Source organism: Malaclemys terrapin, chromosome 4 (assembly GCF_027887155.1).
Source record: "Malaclemys terrapin pileata isolate rMalTer1 chromosome 4, rMalTer1.hap1, whole genome shotgun sequence".
Taxonomy (NCBI): Eukaryota; Metazoa; Chordata; order Testudines; family Emydidae; genus Malaclemys; species Malaclemys terrapin.
This window is the reverse complement of record NC_071508.1, coordinates 89,464,178-89,483,213: the sequence shown is the minus strand read 5'-3', so window position 1 is coordinate 89,483,213 and position 19,036 is coordinate 89,464,178. Positions and strand designations below refer to the sequence as shown.

General features: G+C 43.1%; 1 protein-coding gene across 4 annotated transcripts in view; it reads right to left on the bottom strand.

Moving 5' to 3' along the window:
- Positions 1-354: 354 nt before the first annotated feature.
- Positions 355-19,036, bottom strand: part of LOC128835486 (dynein axonemal light chain 1) — a 41,274-nt gene continuing 22,592 nt past the window's right edge. For all 4 annotated transcript variants that reach the window (XM_054024998.1, XM_054025001.1, XM_054025002.1 and 1 more), the window contains 7 exons: positions 18,303-18,341; positions 13,335-13,444; positions 12,214-12,269; positions 9,926-9,981; positions 8,293-8,419; positions 7,702-7,848; positions 355-5,960 (listed from right to left, as the gene is read on the bottom strand). In XM_054024998.1, the coding sequence (XP_053880973.1) occupies positions 5,914-5,960; positions 7,702-7,848; positions 8,293-8,419; positions 9,926-9,981; positions 12,214-12,269; positions 13,335-13,444; positions 18,303-18,341 (582 nt within the window). In that variant the 3' untranslated portion in view covers positions 355-5,913. The remainder of the gene's footprint in view (positions 5,961-7,701; positions 7,849-8,292; positions 8,420-9,925; positions 9,982-12,213; positions 12,270-13,334; positions 13,445-18,302; positions 18,342-19,036) is intronic.

Below are 19,036 nucleotides of genomic sequence, written 5' to 3'. Positions count from 1 at the left end.
GTAAAAAGTTTGGCTTGGGAAGAGCCACTCAGGCAGTATAAACTTAAAGAAATACACCAAGGCTCTGTAAGCTTTCCAGACCATTTTATAATCGTTTCAGAATATTAAAAAGAGGATTTTTCTGTGACAGGGGAAGTGGTGATGAGTAAGTGGGACTGGGCTGAAGTCACATTTTCTATTACAAAAGGTAAAGGGATAAAGAGGATTAAGAGTAAGACCATTTCACTAAAGCCTTATGTTGTAAAGCTAGGACAGGGATGTGAACAAAAATGGAGGATAAGATATAAGGTTCTATAAATTGTCCTTAAGCCAAACTATTGCTCATCATCACACACAACAGGGAGGCACTTTTTCTTTATAAAATAACATTTATTACTATTTATGAACACACTTCACAAAGTATCATTTAGAATTTAGGCCTAAATAACTTAATACACAGCAAGTTTAACATTTTGGTCATGCTACAAAATTACTTGTATATAAAAGATTACCAACAAACTAGGTGTTAAAACTGCTCTCCCACTTGGAGTTTGTTCTAGAAGTGGAGACTTCTCATGTCTGCCTTGCAGCTGGGTGTATGCTTCCCAGTGCAACCTAGGCAGCAGTGCTACCTTAGCTCACGCTAGCATGCTAAAAATAGCAGTGTGGCTGTGCTGGCATGTGCAGCAGCTTGGGCTAGTCACGAGTACCCCTCATGTAACCTGAGTGAGCCACACACAGACTGAGCACTGCTGGCTTTAAGTTCCCTTCTCACATTCTAGCAACAGTTTTCAGTGTAATTACTGAATGCATTGGCTGCTTGGAGACTGACAATATGTTGGCAAGCATGGAAACACCCATCCATTTACTGACACTCTGCTTTAATGTAGCAAATTTCTACAAGAAGGAAAAAAAAGGGGGAAGTGTGGGGAGAGACCACACTATGTTTGTGGGGGAAAGCAGGATTCCACGTGGCTTGAGAATTTTACATGGGTGCTCCTTTCACCCATGATCAAATCACTAGGTGCTAGGTATCATAACAGATGTGGTGAGACATGGAAGATCAGAGAGTAAGGAAATTCTTTCAACAACCTGCTCTGCTAGGCCCAGATCCTGAAAGGTACTTAGGCTCCTAACTGGTAGGCCCCACTCCTTACGGCTACATATCTGCCATACTTTCCACCAACATCCAGTGCATAATTTTTAAAGTGCAAATCTTCTTTTAAAAAAAGTCAACCCCCTTCACTTTATTTTGCAAATGTAAAGTTTGATTTGTTCATAAGAGTAAGCATAATACATTAGGCAAGGCAAGACTTTAGCTGGGCTTTCCTGCCAACTGTTAGGGGAAAAAAATCTGATTTTGATAAAAAGCTTTTTCAGCTGACAGTAAAGGAAACCCATTTGGTGCATTCCTTAGCAAATACTCTCAAATAAGTCTGATATTTCAGTTCTTGTCTTATCAGAAAGGATGTTACTCCCCCTCCTGTCCCCACTGCACCTAAATTACCATTTCACATTTATTACAGGATACATTGTGTTATAAAATGTACTTTAATGTCAATGAGATTGGCTGCCTAACCCCATTAATGGTGAATTTTAATTGTATTCACAAGCAGCAGCACAAAAAGGCCAGCACAATTCTACCAATTCCTTAATGGTTGTAAGAGCTGCTCTTGGACTTCGCTGTACAGATACTGTTAATATTTAAGACAGAGGCGGCAGGAATTGCACTTTGTTCTGTAACCATCACCCTGGATTATCCTGCAAATCTTTTCAATATATCGCTGTTTTGTGCTAATCCCCTCTCCTGCACCTTTCTAGTCTGTTCTCAAATGTTGACGCTGACTTGGGAAATGCTGCCTGTGTACTTGCACACTACAACGACTCTACATGGAGATAAATCAACCAGCAGGACTGTGGGTAGCATCGGAAAGTGTTTTTCATACCCGCCCTTCATCCACAAAAAAGGACTAAGAGGTTATAGCTAGTTTAATACCATTGGTGAATGCTTAACTAAAATGACAAAGCTAAATGGCTACTTCTGTGCCCACTGTTCTGAGGCTAGCCATACTCACAGGCTACATGATAGCATATTCTTCTCAAATGTGTATTAGAGCTATTGTCAACTGTTCGGAGTTGCTTTCCCCCCCTCCTTAACCCCTTTCTTCCCACCTAGTGCCAGAGAATGCACTATTGGTAGAAGGAGAAGAAAAGCAGAGGGCAATAGCATTACATGAATATGCCAGAGGCAGCCTCAAAGCTCAGTGTGCCTGAGGGCATACTTCTCTAACAGAGTCACTTTTGCTAGCTGTGCTCTGGTCATGGCTCTGCTGCAAACAACCCAAACTGGAAGTGCTACGCAGCGCTCTAAAGGAATTACAGAAACTACAGTTAACCACCTCCTACAACTAGCACTGAAGCTACACATGTGCAAACAGCTTGAGAATGTGTTACTTTAGGAAACCTGGACACCAAGACTTTTGAAGGGAATTCATTTCAGCAACTAGGAGTGAATCAATTCTAAAGTAGGTCCCACCTGACTGATGCTTTCCTTAAGAGATTACTTTGAAAATCCTCCTCAACCCTCCATAGGAGTTTGTAAAATATGTGAAGAGGACTGTTCCTACTTGGCAATTTCATTTGCTAGCAGTATTTAGTCACGTTTCATATGCACCCAGGCTTTGGCTTGCACCAAGAAATGCTAATATTTTAACTATAGTATTCAAGGGCACAAATCTAGCCTACTGTTCTTGTACACAAGAGTTGACGGCAGCAGAGGCTGAGTATATCATCAATGTAGGGTTTAAAAATAATGTGTAAAGCCACCTCCTGTTGAAAGAATTGTTAATTACTAACTCTCAATGAATTTAGTGCTGAAAGGGATCAAAATGACAAGCCTGGTAACAACAGTTAGCTGTCTACAAAGTTCCCAACTTTACCCATCTCCCAACAGTATTGTCTATGGCCAGTACTGTCTTGTCCTGATCACCAGGAGAGACTGCAATCCTAGAAAATTACTTTTGAATGGCAAGTTGGCTATAAGATGACCAACAGGACCACTGAGAATAGAGTCAGACTGCATTCAAGGCAGCACAGCAGGCTGTCTGGAAAAGTTTTATCTTAGGTGAAGACTGTCAAAGGCAGAGGACTCTCTGCATCTGTTCATTAAAAAGGAAGAAAAGACCCTAAAATTAGATTTGAGTCTTACCTGCAATGACCGAGCAATTACTGGGCATATATGGCATACATATTCCTGTGGGAATGTGCAGAGTAGCTTTAAATAAGTTAATAGCATTGAATTACTTTGCCTGTAGTCTTCTACTTCACACTGGTCACTTAGAAATTGATTGTCAGAGCTGGAACTCTACCAGAGTTAGACTGGGGGAAAGTAATGGTACTGCCTACCATAACAGGAGCTGAATACTGCTGTTGCCTGGGGCCAACTGCATCACCACTTTCCTACCTTTGAGCATGGATTCCAAAAATCCAACTACAGCTTCAGCTTTAGAAACACAAGACAAACTACGAGTGAAGTTCTACTTCTCTCCCACACTCATTCTGCTCCTCATACAGCAATATGCTCATTGCTGCCATTTTAATTTGATTAAACTGAATTGGTACCAGGAATACGAAAGTAAACCCAGAACTTTAGCAATCTGAGCTGATAAAAGGCCTGTTTAGGTCATTTTATGCATTTTCTAGGGGTCAGTGGTGCTTTCTCTAATCATCATTTCATTTAAAAAGGATTTACTTGTCACATCTGGGGACTTCACTAAGATGTCACCATGTGGCAAAGCAATTTAGCTCTTTATCAATATTTATTTTCCAATTCCTACTTCTAATCTCTTCTGTCCTTTCCCCAGCAGCTACCTAAACCTTTCATTCAGCTGCCTACATCTGTGCTTTAGAAACAAATGCATACCACCCCATCAAAGCTTATAAAAATACCTTCAAGTCCAGGTCTTTTGTACATTTGTTTGTTTCTGAACAGCTATCAACCTCCTTAGTTTAGTAGAATATTCCAGAGCTGTGAAGGACTACATTAATCAGTCAGCTAAAAAAAAAGTCATGCTCTGGCTAGTACCACAAGCCAGCTATTGGCTAGTAAAAGTCTATGTATTCAAATCTAAAGTGCCTAATTTCTTATAACAATGTAAAGAAAAAACCAATAAGTACTTAAAGTCCACCAAAAACTATGCAAAGAGTTTCCATTGCTTCATTTAAAAACAAATATATCAAAAGGTAGTCGTGGCCTTCTGAGTAATGAAGTTTTGAGTTCCAGTGCAGTTCAAGATGATCAGTTATACGTCCACTGCTAATGATGACAGGAGATCATTAGACCATTCACTGCCTTTTCTAACATGAGCCCATGACAATTACTGGGCCTACTGAACTACAGATAACTGGCAGAGCTCAGAAGGGCAGAAAAGACAGCCTCACACGTTCTTGAAGTGTTGAGGAGTAGTGATTCTTCTTTGAGTAAATGCAGACGTATATTCCACTTCGGTGTGTGTGTGCCTAGCATGCTGGACCACAGACTTCTGCCGAGCAGTACTTGTAGAGGGACAGCGTATGCACCTTGTGACTGTGGCCCCTCCCCTGACTATATGAGGTGGCACCGCCCAACCCCCCTCAGTTCCTTCTCACTGTCTGTGTTATTTCCTAAGTCGCACTCTTCCCCAGAAGAACTGCATCTCCATTCTCTGGATGTCAGGCGATGTCTAGCCTTTTATCTCGACAAGACCACCGGTTCATACTTCACCTCGCCTGTTCATGTCACACGCAGCCTTCATGAAGGGGCAAGTGGTCTCTACACAGACCATCTCTAGATGGATAACATGCTGTATCAAGACTGAGTATGAGATCGCTTCGGCTACACCTCCTCCGTGGATACGGGCTCACTCCATGAAGGTGCAAGTGCTGTCCATAGCGTTCCTCAGTGACATTTCCATAGTGGACATTTGCAGGGTGGCCACGTGGTTGTCCACACATACATTTATGGACCATTATGCTACTACTGCATCTTCCAAAGGGAACAAAGGCCTCAGAAGGGCGGAAGATTTAAAAACAATCCCTACTGCAGTAGACTCCAAGCTCCGGTTCCAGATTGGGGTGCTTGCTTACAAGTCACCAAAGCAGAATACATGTCTGCATCCATTTGAAGAAGAAGAAATGATTACTTACTGTAACTGTGGTTCTTCGAGATGTAATGCAGGCGTGTATTCTACGACCCACCCTCTATTCCCTCTGCATCGGAGTCTCCTCTCATAGGCTTTTGGTGCGAAGGAACTAAGGGGGGTCGGGATGGCTCCGCCTCAGATAGCATGGGGAGGGCCCACAGCCACAAGACGCAAATGCTGTCCCTCTACAGGTACTGCTAGGCAAAAGGCTCCGCGCTGAGTGCGCACACACATCTGCATCGCATCTCGAAGAACCAGTTACAGTTAGTAACTGTTTCTACCTGTGACAGTATTAAAAAATAACAAAAAGCCTAGCCTGCAAAGAGTGTGTAAAACAAAACACTGTTGTTCTGGTTTCCCTGTTTCAAATTATTAAAAAAAAAAAAAAGTTCAGCTGCACAGTTAACAAGAAAACCGGTTCTATCATAACCAGAAAGACAGATCTACAATCATCACTAATTGGGATAAAAATCAGTATGTAGTTTTAGTTAAGGTCTCTCATTACATTAATCAGACAGACAAACTCACTTTCAATAGTCCTCACAGAAGAGCACATGAAATGTACAAAGTTAGTGTCCCCATGTTTTGGTAATTAACTCTTTGGGTGAGGAAAGGAGAGTATGGAGATGAGTTAGTTAAAAAAAAAAAATTGTCCATAGATTTTCTTTGAAACAAACATTTATACAAAAGCTTTGTGTGCTGAATTGCTCTGAAGAAACTTAAATAATATAATACCACACAAGAAAGAGTTGTGTTAGTTTTCTCCTTCTTCACCTTCTTCTTGTTTAATAACTGGGACACCTAAAACAGAGAGAGAAAATGTCTGCTAAGACTCACTGATGCAGTACCCACTACTAATGCTAGTCAACTAGGAGTGCAGAGGAGAAGCAAGAACAAGTTTAAGCCGCCACCAGCAAAACAGCCTTTTGCCACTGCTTTTTAACTGAAGACAACGAATCAAGCTTCCCATGTGTCTGAATATCCCCCTCCCTTCCTGATTCAAACTGTTGGTTCTCCCTTCACTACCCCAGGCATCAGCTTAAGAGCTCTCTTCTATGCTGTTGCTCCCATTTCTTGGGTAGCAGGGACTACAGTATATTAAAGCATGGCCTACCAATAATGAGTGGGTCAGCGTTCTGCCCAACTGGGTCATTGGAGAAAGCACAGTGTTTGTGGTGAGACACCACAATGCAGCCACCCCAAGAGGAGAGCTGCACACCTTCTTCTTGGAGGTACATGATCTCGTGCTGACAGGGTACGAGGAACACAGATTAACTCTTAAATCTTGGTGTCTGCCACTCTAACAGTGCACTGGTGTCGTTATGTAAACAAGGGTTACCCCTTTGATCATACAAATACATGCCTCATACCAGCTTCTCTATTCAGCTGTCTAATCTTCTCACACAGCACCTGTTGCTCCAGATCATCCTTCATATCAACATTTCTCTCTGGCCATGTCTCAGTGTCCTCTTTCCTCCCACCTCTTCAATAATTCAGGCTCTGACTTCTCATCCTCTGCTCCCAACACTGATACTGTATTCTTCACTCATTTGCCTGCCTGCCTCTCCTACTGCTGCTTTCACCACTCACTTCCCAGCTGCTACCCACCCTGCCCACTTCTCCCACTTGCTGTCCACTATTATCCAAACTACTCTCCATCCTTTAGAAGCCATTCAAACAGAGAAGCTCTTTAGATTTGCCTTAAAGGAGAAGCGAGCTGCTTTTTAAATAAATACCAGAAAGATTTATGATCATCAGCCATTAACATAAAATTTTAAATAAGCTTAAAAACAAAACACAATATTTGAAAATCATTTCCCCTTTTATTACCTGCCAGGACAAGAGCTTGGAATTCTGGGTCTCCCCTGAAAGAGCTGATGACATCCCTAGCCCTAGAATCAAAGTAAAGAACATCCCGCGTTGCTACGATCTAGGTGTTTTCCCTCTCACCATCTCTTGTGGGAAAACCCAGAATCCTGAACATGGGTGTTAGGAGATAAATCCACTTATATTACTGGGGTCTCATCATTAAGTCAACATGTGAATTCCACAAGAGATTTAAAATCTTAACGAATATTGTCTATCAAAAAATCAAAACACATTTCAGTTCACCTCTAAGTTTTGCTGTTATGAGTACTTTGACTGGATACTAGTTCAACACATCAGAGCAAGACCCTCTCTGAAGCACTAATGATGCAAAGTGACAGGTCCAATTTGAAATAGGCTTTGTTGTAAATGAAGTCACTTTGAAGGCTGAAGCCAATTCAGAGGAGCTCCACAGCACTCACCCTCTTTCAAACACTCGAAAATCCACTCTCAGAAGAAGTTGAGGCTATGGCTGAACAATTTTGCTTGTGCAGAGGTGAACACATAGTAGAGTAAGTGTTGAAAGGAAGAATGCTGCTCATTGAGTTGGGTCCCACCCCCCTCCAGATCTCACAGTTGTACTTTTGAGGTGCTGAGCCACTACCCTACTGTTCTCATTACACTAAGCAAAAGATCTTGTATAATAAATGCCACCCAGCTGCTGCTTAAAGCTCACCATCTAGTTTTTTCAGCCTAGGCACTCGTTTGGTTGCTTCCTCGACCCAGCTGCTCTGCTGATCGGCAGAGTATTTCTCTTCCAGTGGATTGCCCACAAACACCAGATCCTCCAGTAATGGCAAGTCCGCCAGTCTCACAAACTCTGCTGCAATCACAAAAGAAGATGTTAGAAATAGACCGTGGAACACAAAAAGCACATCTGCACCAAGGCTGCCTTTCAATACCTGCACAGACACAGCAGGATGTTTTTAGTTGAGGAAGGATATGGATTTATTGGGTACGAATTGGGTACCTGGATGAAGAATGCAGGTGATAGATGATAAAAGCAATGAGTCAGATACATAGTTCAAAGAACAAACCCCACATGACACAGAAGTTGAATAAACAGACTTTCTCAATATTTTTTACATTCTCTTGTATGAGCAGGCAATCTGAACAGCTTGTTCATCTCTGCAGTCTCCATGCTAAACTTGCCCACTCAGAACCTTAGGAGCCAGTTTCCTCACTTTGACCCAAGCTGTCTCAGCTGATGCACACTCACCATACTCAGTAAGAAACTTCAGAAGAGAAACTAGGAGCCTAGGCTTACCCCAATCTTTCACCAAATTATTGGACATATAGAGAATCTTCAGCTTCTTCATGACATGGATGCCCTTCAGCTTCTCAATTAAGTTGTATGAGATCCACAGTTCCTCTAATGTATCTCCAACTGCCTCCTGGAAAATGATAACACCTCTCAGAAAAGTGAGAGTAAGTCTTCCTATATTTCCCAAATTATCTCTGCTCCCTTTCTCCCCTCCAGATGCTATGTCACACAACAAACAGAACCATATCTTTCAATATTCCTTGTTTTCTTTTAAGCAGGTTCCTAATTCTGGATGACAAAACTTCAAGGAAAGAAAATCCCAAGTTTTGAAATACATCTCTCAGCTTGTTTAGAAAAATAAATTAAGACACGAGCAAGATATATTGAACATCTGAGCAGAGTTCTACTCAAGGCATATGGAGAGAAAGGAGCTATTTTAGCTGCATGCCGTGAGTTCTACAGTGCTAGACGACTGCAGTTCATCAATTGTTTTAGAGGGTTTAGTATAAGAGATTGCATAGTTTCAGACAAGTGCATGCTTATATCTGCAGGTTTCAAATTTCACTTTCTATCCTCAGCAATCCTCCAGCAAGAGAAGAAAGAAACAACCATAACTGTTGTTCCTTCAGAGTCGCCGCTGTGCATTCACACCTGTGGGATACAGCAGCCCTAGTGTTGAGTGGAGGAACTGCCTGGAAAAGCCATATCCTGCAAGCAGGAATGCACAGAAGCTCTTGAAGAACAAACTCTTTCCTTTATTTCTTTGGTTTTAATTATACAGACATCTTAACACAAAGGTAATAAAATTGACCCTGATCTGCTTCCTCTCCTCTAGATCTTTGCCTTGTTATATATATTTCTACCCTTGCCTCTGCCACATGCCTTTTATCCCATTGTTCAGTGTGCCAATCACCCCTCTGATGGGTAGAAAGTCACAATGTGGTTTATAGGCAGGCCAATGTGTGCAGTGATTGACCACAATACCAAAAGCACCTTCTGGCGAGAGATGAGATTCATATAAGCAAAGGGAGTAGAAGTTATAATTCATATAATGCCACTGGAGTTTATGGTGCTTTACATAGATAGAGAATCTGCATTTTTTACCAATGGATCTTACAATCTAAGAGCCCACTCTTGAGTGCAGAATCTCATGTTATGGGAATTGTGTGTGGAAGGCCTTACAAGATCATATCCCAGGTTAGAAAAACAACAAAAGCAATAGCAAAGGATTCTGGGAAAGTTGGCTGAGTGAGACAATAAGGGTAGCAGATAATGCATATTTAAAAAGAAAAATGTTCCTCTTAAGCTTATTGGGGGATTTAAATGTTTTATTTGGTGGATTAGCATTTAAAGTCTGTAAAGAGGGAGGGCATTTGAAGGAGAGATTTCAGTGAAGAGAGGGTGGTTGACTGGCACAAGGGAAATGGGAGACTGCTCCAAGCATCATGAGCAACATGTAGGAAGGTGCAAAGATGGCAGCAGAAGAAAACAAAATAAATTGTTAGGCACTAAGGTTGAATTATGTGACTAGAGATGCAAGGGTAGGTAAAACACTCTTCCCCTATGCCTTGATGCAAGAATTATGTAGCACTTCATTGCTAATTTTAATAAATGTAAACTCCAAAAAGGGACGTACCAGCCCATTCAGGTTCTTTATGTTGTTTCTCCCCAATGAAAGAATCCGCAAGTTTTCTGCAATGGAGGGAGAAGAGCTTCTTATTAACAAATGACTGGTGCTTAAAATGTAAAGAGCTGTTGGAAATCTGACAACATACTGCATACCACAGACAAGAGAGGTTTATATTCTGAACAGGCTATATTAAGGAAGAATGACATATCAGAAGCAAACTACATACTGTTCTATATATAGATTGTAATGAATGGGTGGAGTTGATGGCTCAAATATGGGTATTAGAAAGTTTTTCATGTGTAGGCTGCCTGTTCACATCCAGTCCAGGTAGGGATGTGAACCGGAAAAACAGGCTGCCGTTCTAGTGCTCATGTGCGTGAAGCAAGATTAAATTTTTGGTCCTGATCTTACTAAAGAGGCAGACTCAATTCCTGAATAGGAGGCAATACCTGCTGTTACTTTATAGCAACCAGTGTCTGATTAGAAAGAGGTCAACTATTTTGGCCCGTGAGATTCTAGTAGCAATACAGACACTCTGATGAGATTTATTTTCAAATTGCCTATACCTGTTCAGCCACAAATTGTTCTTGTGATGTGCCAGAACATCTGAAGCTATCACAAAGACTCTTTTTTGTGAAACTTCATTTCCAGCTGTTCTTCCAGATATATGCATGCACAAAATCATTCTATAATGCCTAGTTAGATGAACCTCTAATCAGTAGTTTCTATGGCTATTTCAAGCCCTTTCTCACCGTGTGCATTTGAACTAGGCATTAATTACCTAATGATCTTGTTTTTCTCCTGTTTGCACAATGATGAAAAATACAGTATGTACTATTTAATGATGAGGCAAATGAATATTCCATTCAAGAACCAATGGGTGCTGCAGAGAAAGCACATCAGCTGTTTAGAGTGGCTGGGATGGGCTTTGGGTTGGTCAACAGTGACCTGTCCTGGCCAGCCACACCTGTAAGTAAAGGAAGGTTGTGATCACAGAAGTCCTATATACAGGAGGTGGAAGAGAAGGGGAAATAGATGGACTTTCATGAAGAAATTAAAGTGTAACTGGAATTCTTAATGAAATCCCAGGATCTGTGCAAGTCCTGGACACATTACTTTCTTGTGTGAAGAATACGATAGGGTGTAATGTCAAAAGATAGTTAGGTGACGTCTTTGGAAGGGAAAAAGTAAATGCCACTCAAAATACAGTAAACCTGAAGCCTATTGGTACCATGTTACCGTGAATTTCCCAAATTCCCCATCCCCTGGAAAAAGACTCTTGATCTAGCCCAGGGGTCGGCAACCTTTCAGAAGTGGTGTGCCGAGTCTTCATTTATTCACTCTAATTTAAAGTTTCGCGTGCCAGTAATACATTTTAACGTTTTTAGAAGGTCTCTTTCTATAAGTCTATAATATATAACTATTGTTGTATGTAAAGTAAATAAGGTTTTAAAAATGTTTAAGAAGCTTCATTTAAAATTAAATTAAAATGCAGAGCTCCCCAGATCGGTGGCCAGGACCTGGGCAGTGTGAGTGCCACTGAAAATCAGCTCACATGCCGCCTTCGGCACACGTGCCATAGGTTGCCTACCTCTGATCTAGCCAAATTATCCTCATGTTCTTTGAAACCATGATTAGAAACTATGGATACTTTTCCAAAAGCACGTAACATTGGCCTTTTGAGTATCTGTTCAGTTACTATAAACTTTAAAATATAAAATTGGTGAACTGATGTTACCTGAAATGATGTCCAATTGGGGAAAATATTACTCCTTAAATACTCTTGTACTCAGAAATCCCAAACTTTGCAGGAAGCAAGATTTTCCCCAATGACATTAAATAAAACACAATTAAATGATTCAACCTGGCCTAAGCCTCATCCCTCAAAGGGAGCTAGGCACATAAGTCCAGGCTGGAGGGAGGCATCTCCCCACCACTCAGAATTTACAGTCCTGAACTCTCTCATAGAGTTAGGTGCCTCAGTCAGGTCAGCACTTTCTTAAGGAAAATAGAGGCAACAGTACCTCCTAATAGCCAATGGCCCATTGGTTAAAGCACTCAACGAAGATGTAGGTTCAAATCCCCATTTTGCTTGTTGTGAAATGGGGACTGGAATCAAAGTCTTCCACCTTCCTGGTGAGTCCCCTTTATTTATTTATTTATTTGGAAGCGGGGGAATGGAAGGTGATATCAGAACAGGATGTCAATAGTTGGCCATGTGTCACAAGCTATGGAACATATCTAATCCAAGCAGCTGGAATATAAACACAATCAGTCATTGACATATCACTTACTTAGGCCGTTCAGGTTGGCGATTTTTTCAATGCAGTTTGTAGATAGAGACAACTTCCTTTAAAAGCAAGAATAATTAACAGCTTATATTAACAGCGCAACAGGAATCACTGAATCAGACGAAGGCCCTCTTACAAATAACATTTTGTTAGAATGAAATCACATTTTACTCTTCTCTTATTATGTAGTAAACCTCTGGATAGATGCACAGTCCTGTTCTCCTCAAATCACGCATCTCTGTAAGATTTAAATTTCACTTTTTTGGGATTCCACCACCAATTTTATAACTTATGTGTGGCATCCTCCTTTGTGTGCCTGGCTCAAACCAAAGACAGGTTACAATATTTCCCAAACTTTTCTTTCTGACACTACCAATTAGCTCTATTTTGTCCTCCTCTTTCCTCATTCAGATGGAGATAACATTACAGTGTTTCTCTTGGAGATATTTTGGTCAAGAGCAATGCCAGGAACAGCAGCACTATGAGCTGTCATGGATGCTCTAGGCCCTAATACTAGGATTTCTAGTCCTGTGGAGACCCAGGACCTCAGGACCAGTCAGTCATTATGCTGTTAAGAAAGTAATACTGCAGCAAATGAATTTCGGTACTATTACCATATGAGATTGAACCTCAAGACTTTTATTTCTGAAAAGCAGTTCCTAGAGAAAGCCTGAGCATCTGGATGTGGTGGTGTAGACTTTGGCTCATAATTTCACACAAAGAGGTTACGCAGCCACAACAGTGCAGGAGTCTCTAAAGGGACCACATGCTCGTCCACAGCCTGGTGGACTCCAGACATGGGACAGAAATTATTCACTTCAATGCCATCTACCAGCCATTCAATGGACTGGTATTAACACTGAGTTTGCATTAATGTCTGAGAGGACTAGGTTCTGTCTTCTCAAGTAAGTGGCAATGATATTATTAAGCAGAAGAGCATCTGTATGTTTCTATGGGAGAAAGAACAGAGCTTAGGAGAAAGGAGTGGTGTTGGACTGAAGAGATATTTTGCTCACATCTAGAGGTAGATGTAGGGGCAGAGAAAACCTAGACTTCAAAAAACCAGAAGCAATGATTAAAAATGGACTATTTCCAGGTTTGTTTGTTTGTTTAATAGAACTTACTCGCAGTTAACAAGTGTGGACAGAGATGCATCCATCTTTTCTACAGGAGGAACTTGGGCATATAGTTTCACCTCCTTGGCCTCCGATGCCTTCTGGCCATTTTTTTCCTCCTGAGGAAAACAAAGAAGGAAAAGAAAGGGCAAAAAAACGAGACACTGATTGGAATCTGCACTTGTTATAAAAATTATCCCTAATCTTCAAGAAAACAGAAGAAAAAGGGTTTGAAATCTTGTTTGTTGTTGTTCATCTGAATTACACACACACTTAATTTAAAGGAAAAGAAGAAAGAGAAGACTTGCTTATTTCCAGGATATTAAAATGCTTATCAATGCATGTATTTAAAAAAAAAAATACAGGGAGGAGCCCTGGATCAGATTCAGGATTCAAGTCTCCAGCAAACTCAGTTGTTTCCCTTAGCATCTCTTTTTCCTCTCTGCCCTTTACACCTATTCATTTCAGTCTGAATTAGGAGCCAGACACAGCAAAAGTATATACCTAAAAGTAGCACTACTTTCCACTACATCCCTAAAGGTCAGTTTCAGGGGAAGACAGACTTAAATTGTATTGATCTGGGCTCCTCATAGTTCTGGCACCGTAATCCCAACCCTGAATGCATGTTTCCAGATCACTGATAAATCAGCTACCAAAAGGTTTAAGTGTAAGGCACAAAAGCCTCAAATCATAATCTGAAATCGGTAAGTCTCAAAGCATAGACGAAATTGGTAATACAGTAAACTGAGGAACATTTACTTTTGGTACTAAAAGAATTAAACTAAAGATCCCCAACATTAAAGGAATATTATTTACATTGCAGTTAAGCACTCAAAAGTTAGGAAATGCCAGATTTATGAATGCTTATGTAGACTTAATTCTGCTTCCACCTCGCGTATCTCCCAACAGTTGAAATGGCGAACATAGAACTGGTGCTGCCCCGGGGGGAAGGAGAGGAGGGATCGGAGTGTGTGTTGCAGAGTGAGCCTGACCTGCATTCATGCTGCAGCAGTGGTTCCTGCCCCAAGGGGCTGCCTGTGCTAGGCTCCCTGCTCTTGGTGTTGTGACCTGGTCCCTGGCATAGGCGCAGACTCCATGGGTGCTCCAGGGCTGGAGTACCCACAGGGAAAAATTGGTGGGTGCTCTGCACCAGCAGCAGCCAAATTCCCCACCCCAGCTCACCTCACCTCCGCCTCCTCCCCTGAGTGTGCCGCGTCCCACTTCTTCTCATAGCGCTTGCTGCAGCAAAACAGCTGTTTCACGGCGTAACAAGCTGTGGGAGGGAGGAGGGAGGAGCGGGAATGTGGCGTGCTCAGAGGAGGAGGAGGGGAAGAGGCAGGGATTTGGGGAAGAAGTCCAATGTGGCAGGGAGGGGGCGGAGTTGGGGCAGGAACTTTGGGGAAGGGGTTGGAATGGGGGCGGGGCTGGGGTGGAGTTAGGGCGGGGCCGGGAGAAGTTGGTGCCTATGGTCCCTGGTGCTTGAGGTTGCAGCACCACTCAGGTTTGGCCTGTCTGCCCCACTGTAGACGGAGATGGAGGATCAGATGGCCCAAACCAGAGAGGGGTGCCAAGCCCAGCCAGCCCTATGGGACAGGAGCGATTTCAACCAGGACTGGGAGTTTGGGGGGGTCAAAGCAAGACAGTCCCATGCAATGTTTCCTCTAATTTTTTATATCCATGTGTGGAATGAATTTTGTTATGTGCACCAATATGGAGGTGATGTGTGGTGGGGATGGGGCCGGTGGGTTCAGAGTGTGCATGGACGGGCTCAGGACCAGGGCAGAGGGTTAGTGTGGGGGGGTGAGTGAGGGCTCTGGCTGGGGGTGAGGGCTCTGGGGTGCAAGAGGGGGCTCAGGGCTGGGGCAGAGGGTTTGGGTGCAGGGGTGAGGGCTCCAGCTAGGGGTGCCTGCTGTGGGGTGGAGCCGGGGATGAGGAGTTTGGGGTGCAGGCTGCCCCAGGGCTGGGGCCAGAGGACTCCCCCCAGCCCTCTCCCCACTGGCAGCAGCTCTTGGAGAGAGGTGCTTCTCCCCACCAGCAGGAGCTCTGGGGCCAGGGGAGCGGCACCTCTCCCTGCGGCAGCCCTGCACGCCCCAACTTGCTCTCCTCCCCGCCTACCTCTCTCCTCTCCCCACACCCCTGTGACTGCGTGCCTGCGCGGTCCTTTATAGCCTGCTGTGCAGCCGCGCAGTTTAGAGTGAACCTAGGTCCCATGAAACCCAAGACTATTGGGAGGTCTGATCCTGTGCACTGAATAAGGCAGGAGTCTTATGAGAAAAAAGTATGTGATCACTTCATAAAGACTATCTTAAAGCATATGAAGAAGGGGGCTGGATTTAGGCTGTGTAGGCAACCATAAAAAACTAGTATTTCCTAACTTTCAAGTGCTTGACTTTGCAACCTAAGTAATATCCCTCTAATGTAATTTTTGGTATGTAATTTCCTAGGGTTTGGTGGGGAGGGGGTAGGAAAAAGGTAAAAACAAGTTTAATTACATGCAACAAGCAGTTATAAATGCCATCAGCACCACAATTTGAACCACAGACCTTCACCACTTGAGTTACTGGACTAACTACATACTATAAGCAGGAGCAGGCATTTATTCGAGGAAGGAGGAGCATTGGGTCCAAGTACTAGGTCTTGGGGGTAGGTTCTGGGGAGCAGATGGAGGATAGGCTAGCCCAGCTCTCTCCCCACACTCTCCTCCAGGAGTTGTGGGGAACTCCAGGCCCATGTAGTGCCCTGAGAGGTTGGGAAGGGATGCTGGGCCATGTGCTAGGGCTATTGGGTAGGCATTTATGGAGGGGGGAGCCTGGCATGTTTCCTCTCCCGTGAGTGCCTCCAGAAAGGTATATTGGCCACTTGGTCCACATGCCAGGTCCTGGGGTGTGAGAAAACACAGGCTGTCTCTCTTTCCCCCCTTCTACTGCTATAGCTGGGTATTTGCTGTAAAAGGTTTCTGCTGTTGCTGCTATGGTGATGTTAGCCCAGTCTCAGAATGTTCATGTACATAGCTATTTTGACAGTGTCCCTGTTCTGAAGAGTTTATATTGTAAACAAAATAAACTTGCATGTAAAAGGAGAAACAGGTTGAAACCAGGAGGGACTCAGTCAGATTCTATCACATCTCCCAAGGATACAGGTTGAGAGTACAGAGAAGAATAGTTAAGAAAAAGGAGTATGCTGAACTGAAAATCCAAACATGGTAACAAAGCTCTATTATCCTACTCTTGGGTTGTGCCTATACACTCCATACCAAGCCCTGAACCTACTAGAACAGTGATTTTCAAACTGTGGGTTGCGACCCAGTACTGGGTCGCGGAATGTAAAGCACTGGGTCAAGGCGGCTCTGGTGAGCACCGCCGACCAGGCCGTTAAAAGTCCTGTTGGCACTGCTTCCCAGTTAAGGCAGGCTAGTTCCTACCTGTTCTGACACCACACAGCGCCCTGGAAGCGGCCAGCAGTAGGACTGGCTCCTAGGCATGGGGTAGGGGAGAGAGGCACGGGACTCCGTGCGCTGTCCCTGCCCCGAGCACCGGCTCCGCACTCCCATTGGCTGCTAAAGGGGGCGGTGCCTGCAGGTGAGAGACGCGTGGAGCTGCTTGCGCGCCTCCGCCTAGGAGCTGGACCTGCTGCTAGCCGCTTCCTGGGTAAGCCTGCGCCCCAACCCTGGGCCTCAATCCCCTACCCCAGCCCTGAGCCCCCCCCAAAACCCAAAGCCCCTTCCTGCACCCCAAACCCCTCATCCCCAGCCCCACCCCAGAGCTTGCACCCCCAGCGCAGAGCCCTGACCCCCTCCTGTACCCCAACCCCCTGTCCCAGCCCAGAGCCCACCCAAACCCTGAACCCCTCATTCCCAGCCCCACCCTGCAGCCCTCACCCCCGCACCCCAACCCTCTGCCCCAGCCCTGAGCTGCTCCCACACCCCTCATCCCCAGCTCCGTTGGGTCGTGGGCATCAACAATTTTCTTCAACTGGGTTGCCAGAAAAAAAGTTTGAAAATCACTGTTCTAGAAAGTAAAACAGTATAAATAACTTCTCTAGAATCTGGAAGGAATTGAGCATGTGTGTCACACCTATGCCATGATTCAAAGCACACTGAGGTCAGTGGAAAAATTCCCATGGATTTTGGATCAGGTCTCTGGACTATTTTCCATACCATTGTCTGATATCACTACTGTGTGATCTCCAACAACAGAGCTTTCTAGAGGGTTCTTAGCTTAGTGTGAAGGCACTTAGTCCATAGGCACATCCCAAAAAATGGAGATCTATACTAAGTCTAATTGAAAAAGAATAATATATAATAAACTTGTTCATCATTTAAACTTTGCAGAGTGGATAATGGATCTGCAAACATGGGGGGAAATTTATGGATGATACTGATGTAAGTCATCGTTAGCCTTTACACTGTTAAAACATTTTAAACAGAGACTTAGTTTTGAATTCAGACTTTTTTTTAAAGTTACTTCTGGGCGTTTTTTCTTCATGTACTGTTCAGATAAAATCTTGGCTCAACTATGTCAATGGCAAAACTCCAATTGACTTCAATGAGGCCAGGATTTCATCCTTGATTATTTGTGCTAGGGATAAACTCTAATTAGGTGATCAAGACTGAACAGGGTATAATTAGACAGAGAAAATCAAAAGACATCCTGCAGAGAAAACTTCTTTGTAGTATCAGATCTTCTGTCAATGTACAATCTGACAGCATTAGGCCAGACACTAAAATAGAGCTTTCGTGGTCAGGACAATTTAATAAGAATAGCACACAGGGGTTCAAATGAAATTGATTTCAGTGAGATACTAATAAAATAATATTGTTTCATGAAGCTTCTTTTAGTGGCAGATGTTTCAAGGAAATTATTTTTTCTACATTACTGTAATGAATTCATCAAACTGGATGAAGCCATCCTATTTACAAATGAGATCCAGGCCACAGAGTACCACTGAGACAACTGCAGATACTTCTCTTGAACTTACCCATCTGGCTAGAGCTTCTTTAATAGTTGTTGCTTTTGCCTAAACACAAATCAAAAGAAGAATCATTATAATTTTTTTTGGCTGAATTGTTCATTGCAGAGCTAGTTTTTTCCCCTTAAGTTCCATGGACTCTCTTCCTACAACTGATCCTAAGAAGCAAAAATTGAACCCCCTTCCAAAAGCTGCTTTTAATTTCATTCAGTGAATCGTCCAACAGCAATTTTAGAGGTGGTGCAGTAAGTTTGAACATACATACATGCACAATTTCCCCGGGAGACTAAGCACATCATCTTCTTGATATTGCCTGCTCTCTGTAGGCAGGGGTAGCACAGGGCTTGGATTAGTGGACCAAGTTCTCTGCATCTCTGGTGAATCTCTATTGAAGCCAAAGGAGTTATACTAGTGATTAATTTGGCTTAATGCCCTTAGCAGATCATGCTTATCACAGAGATTTCCCCATGTGGAAATTTGCTAAGCCTTTTTGAAACATACAGAGGAAAACTTTGTCCTTCCTGCACAAGGTCAGGTATAGCCTGTGGGATTTTCTTATTTTATTTTGATTTCTCCATCAACTATCCTATGCTTCTAGGCACCTCAAATCATTGAAAGTCACACTGTGTTCAATTCAAAAAAGAAGTGTGAAAACTACCATACAATATTCACTTAATGGACTGATCCACAATAACAGTAGAAACTTGGTATACCTTACTGCAATACCTCAGCCACCATATTGA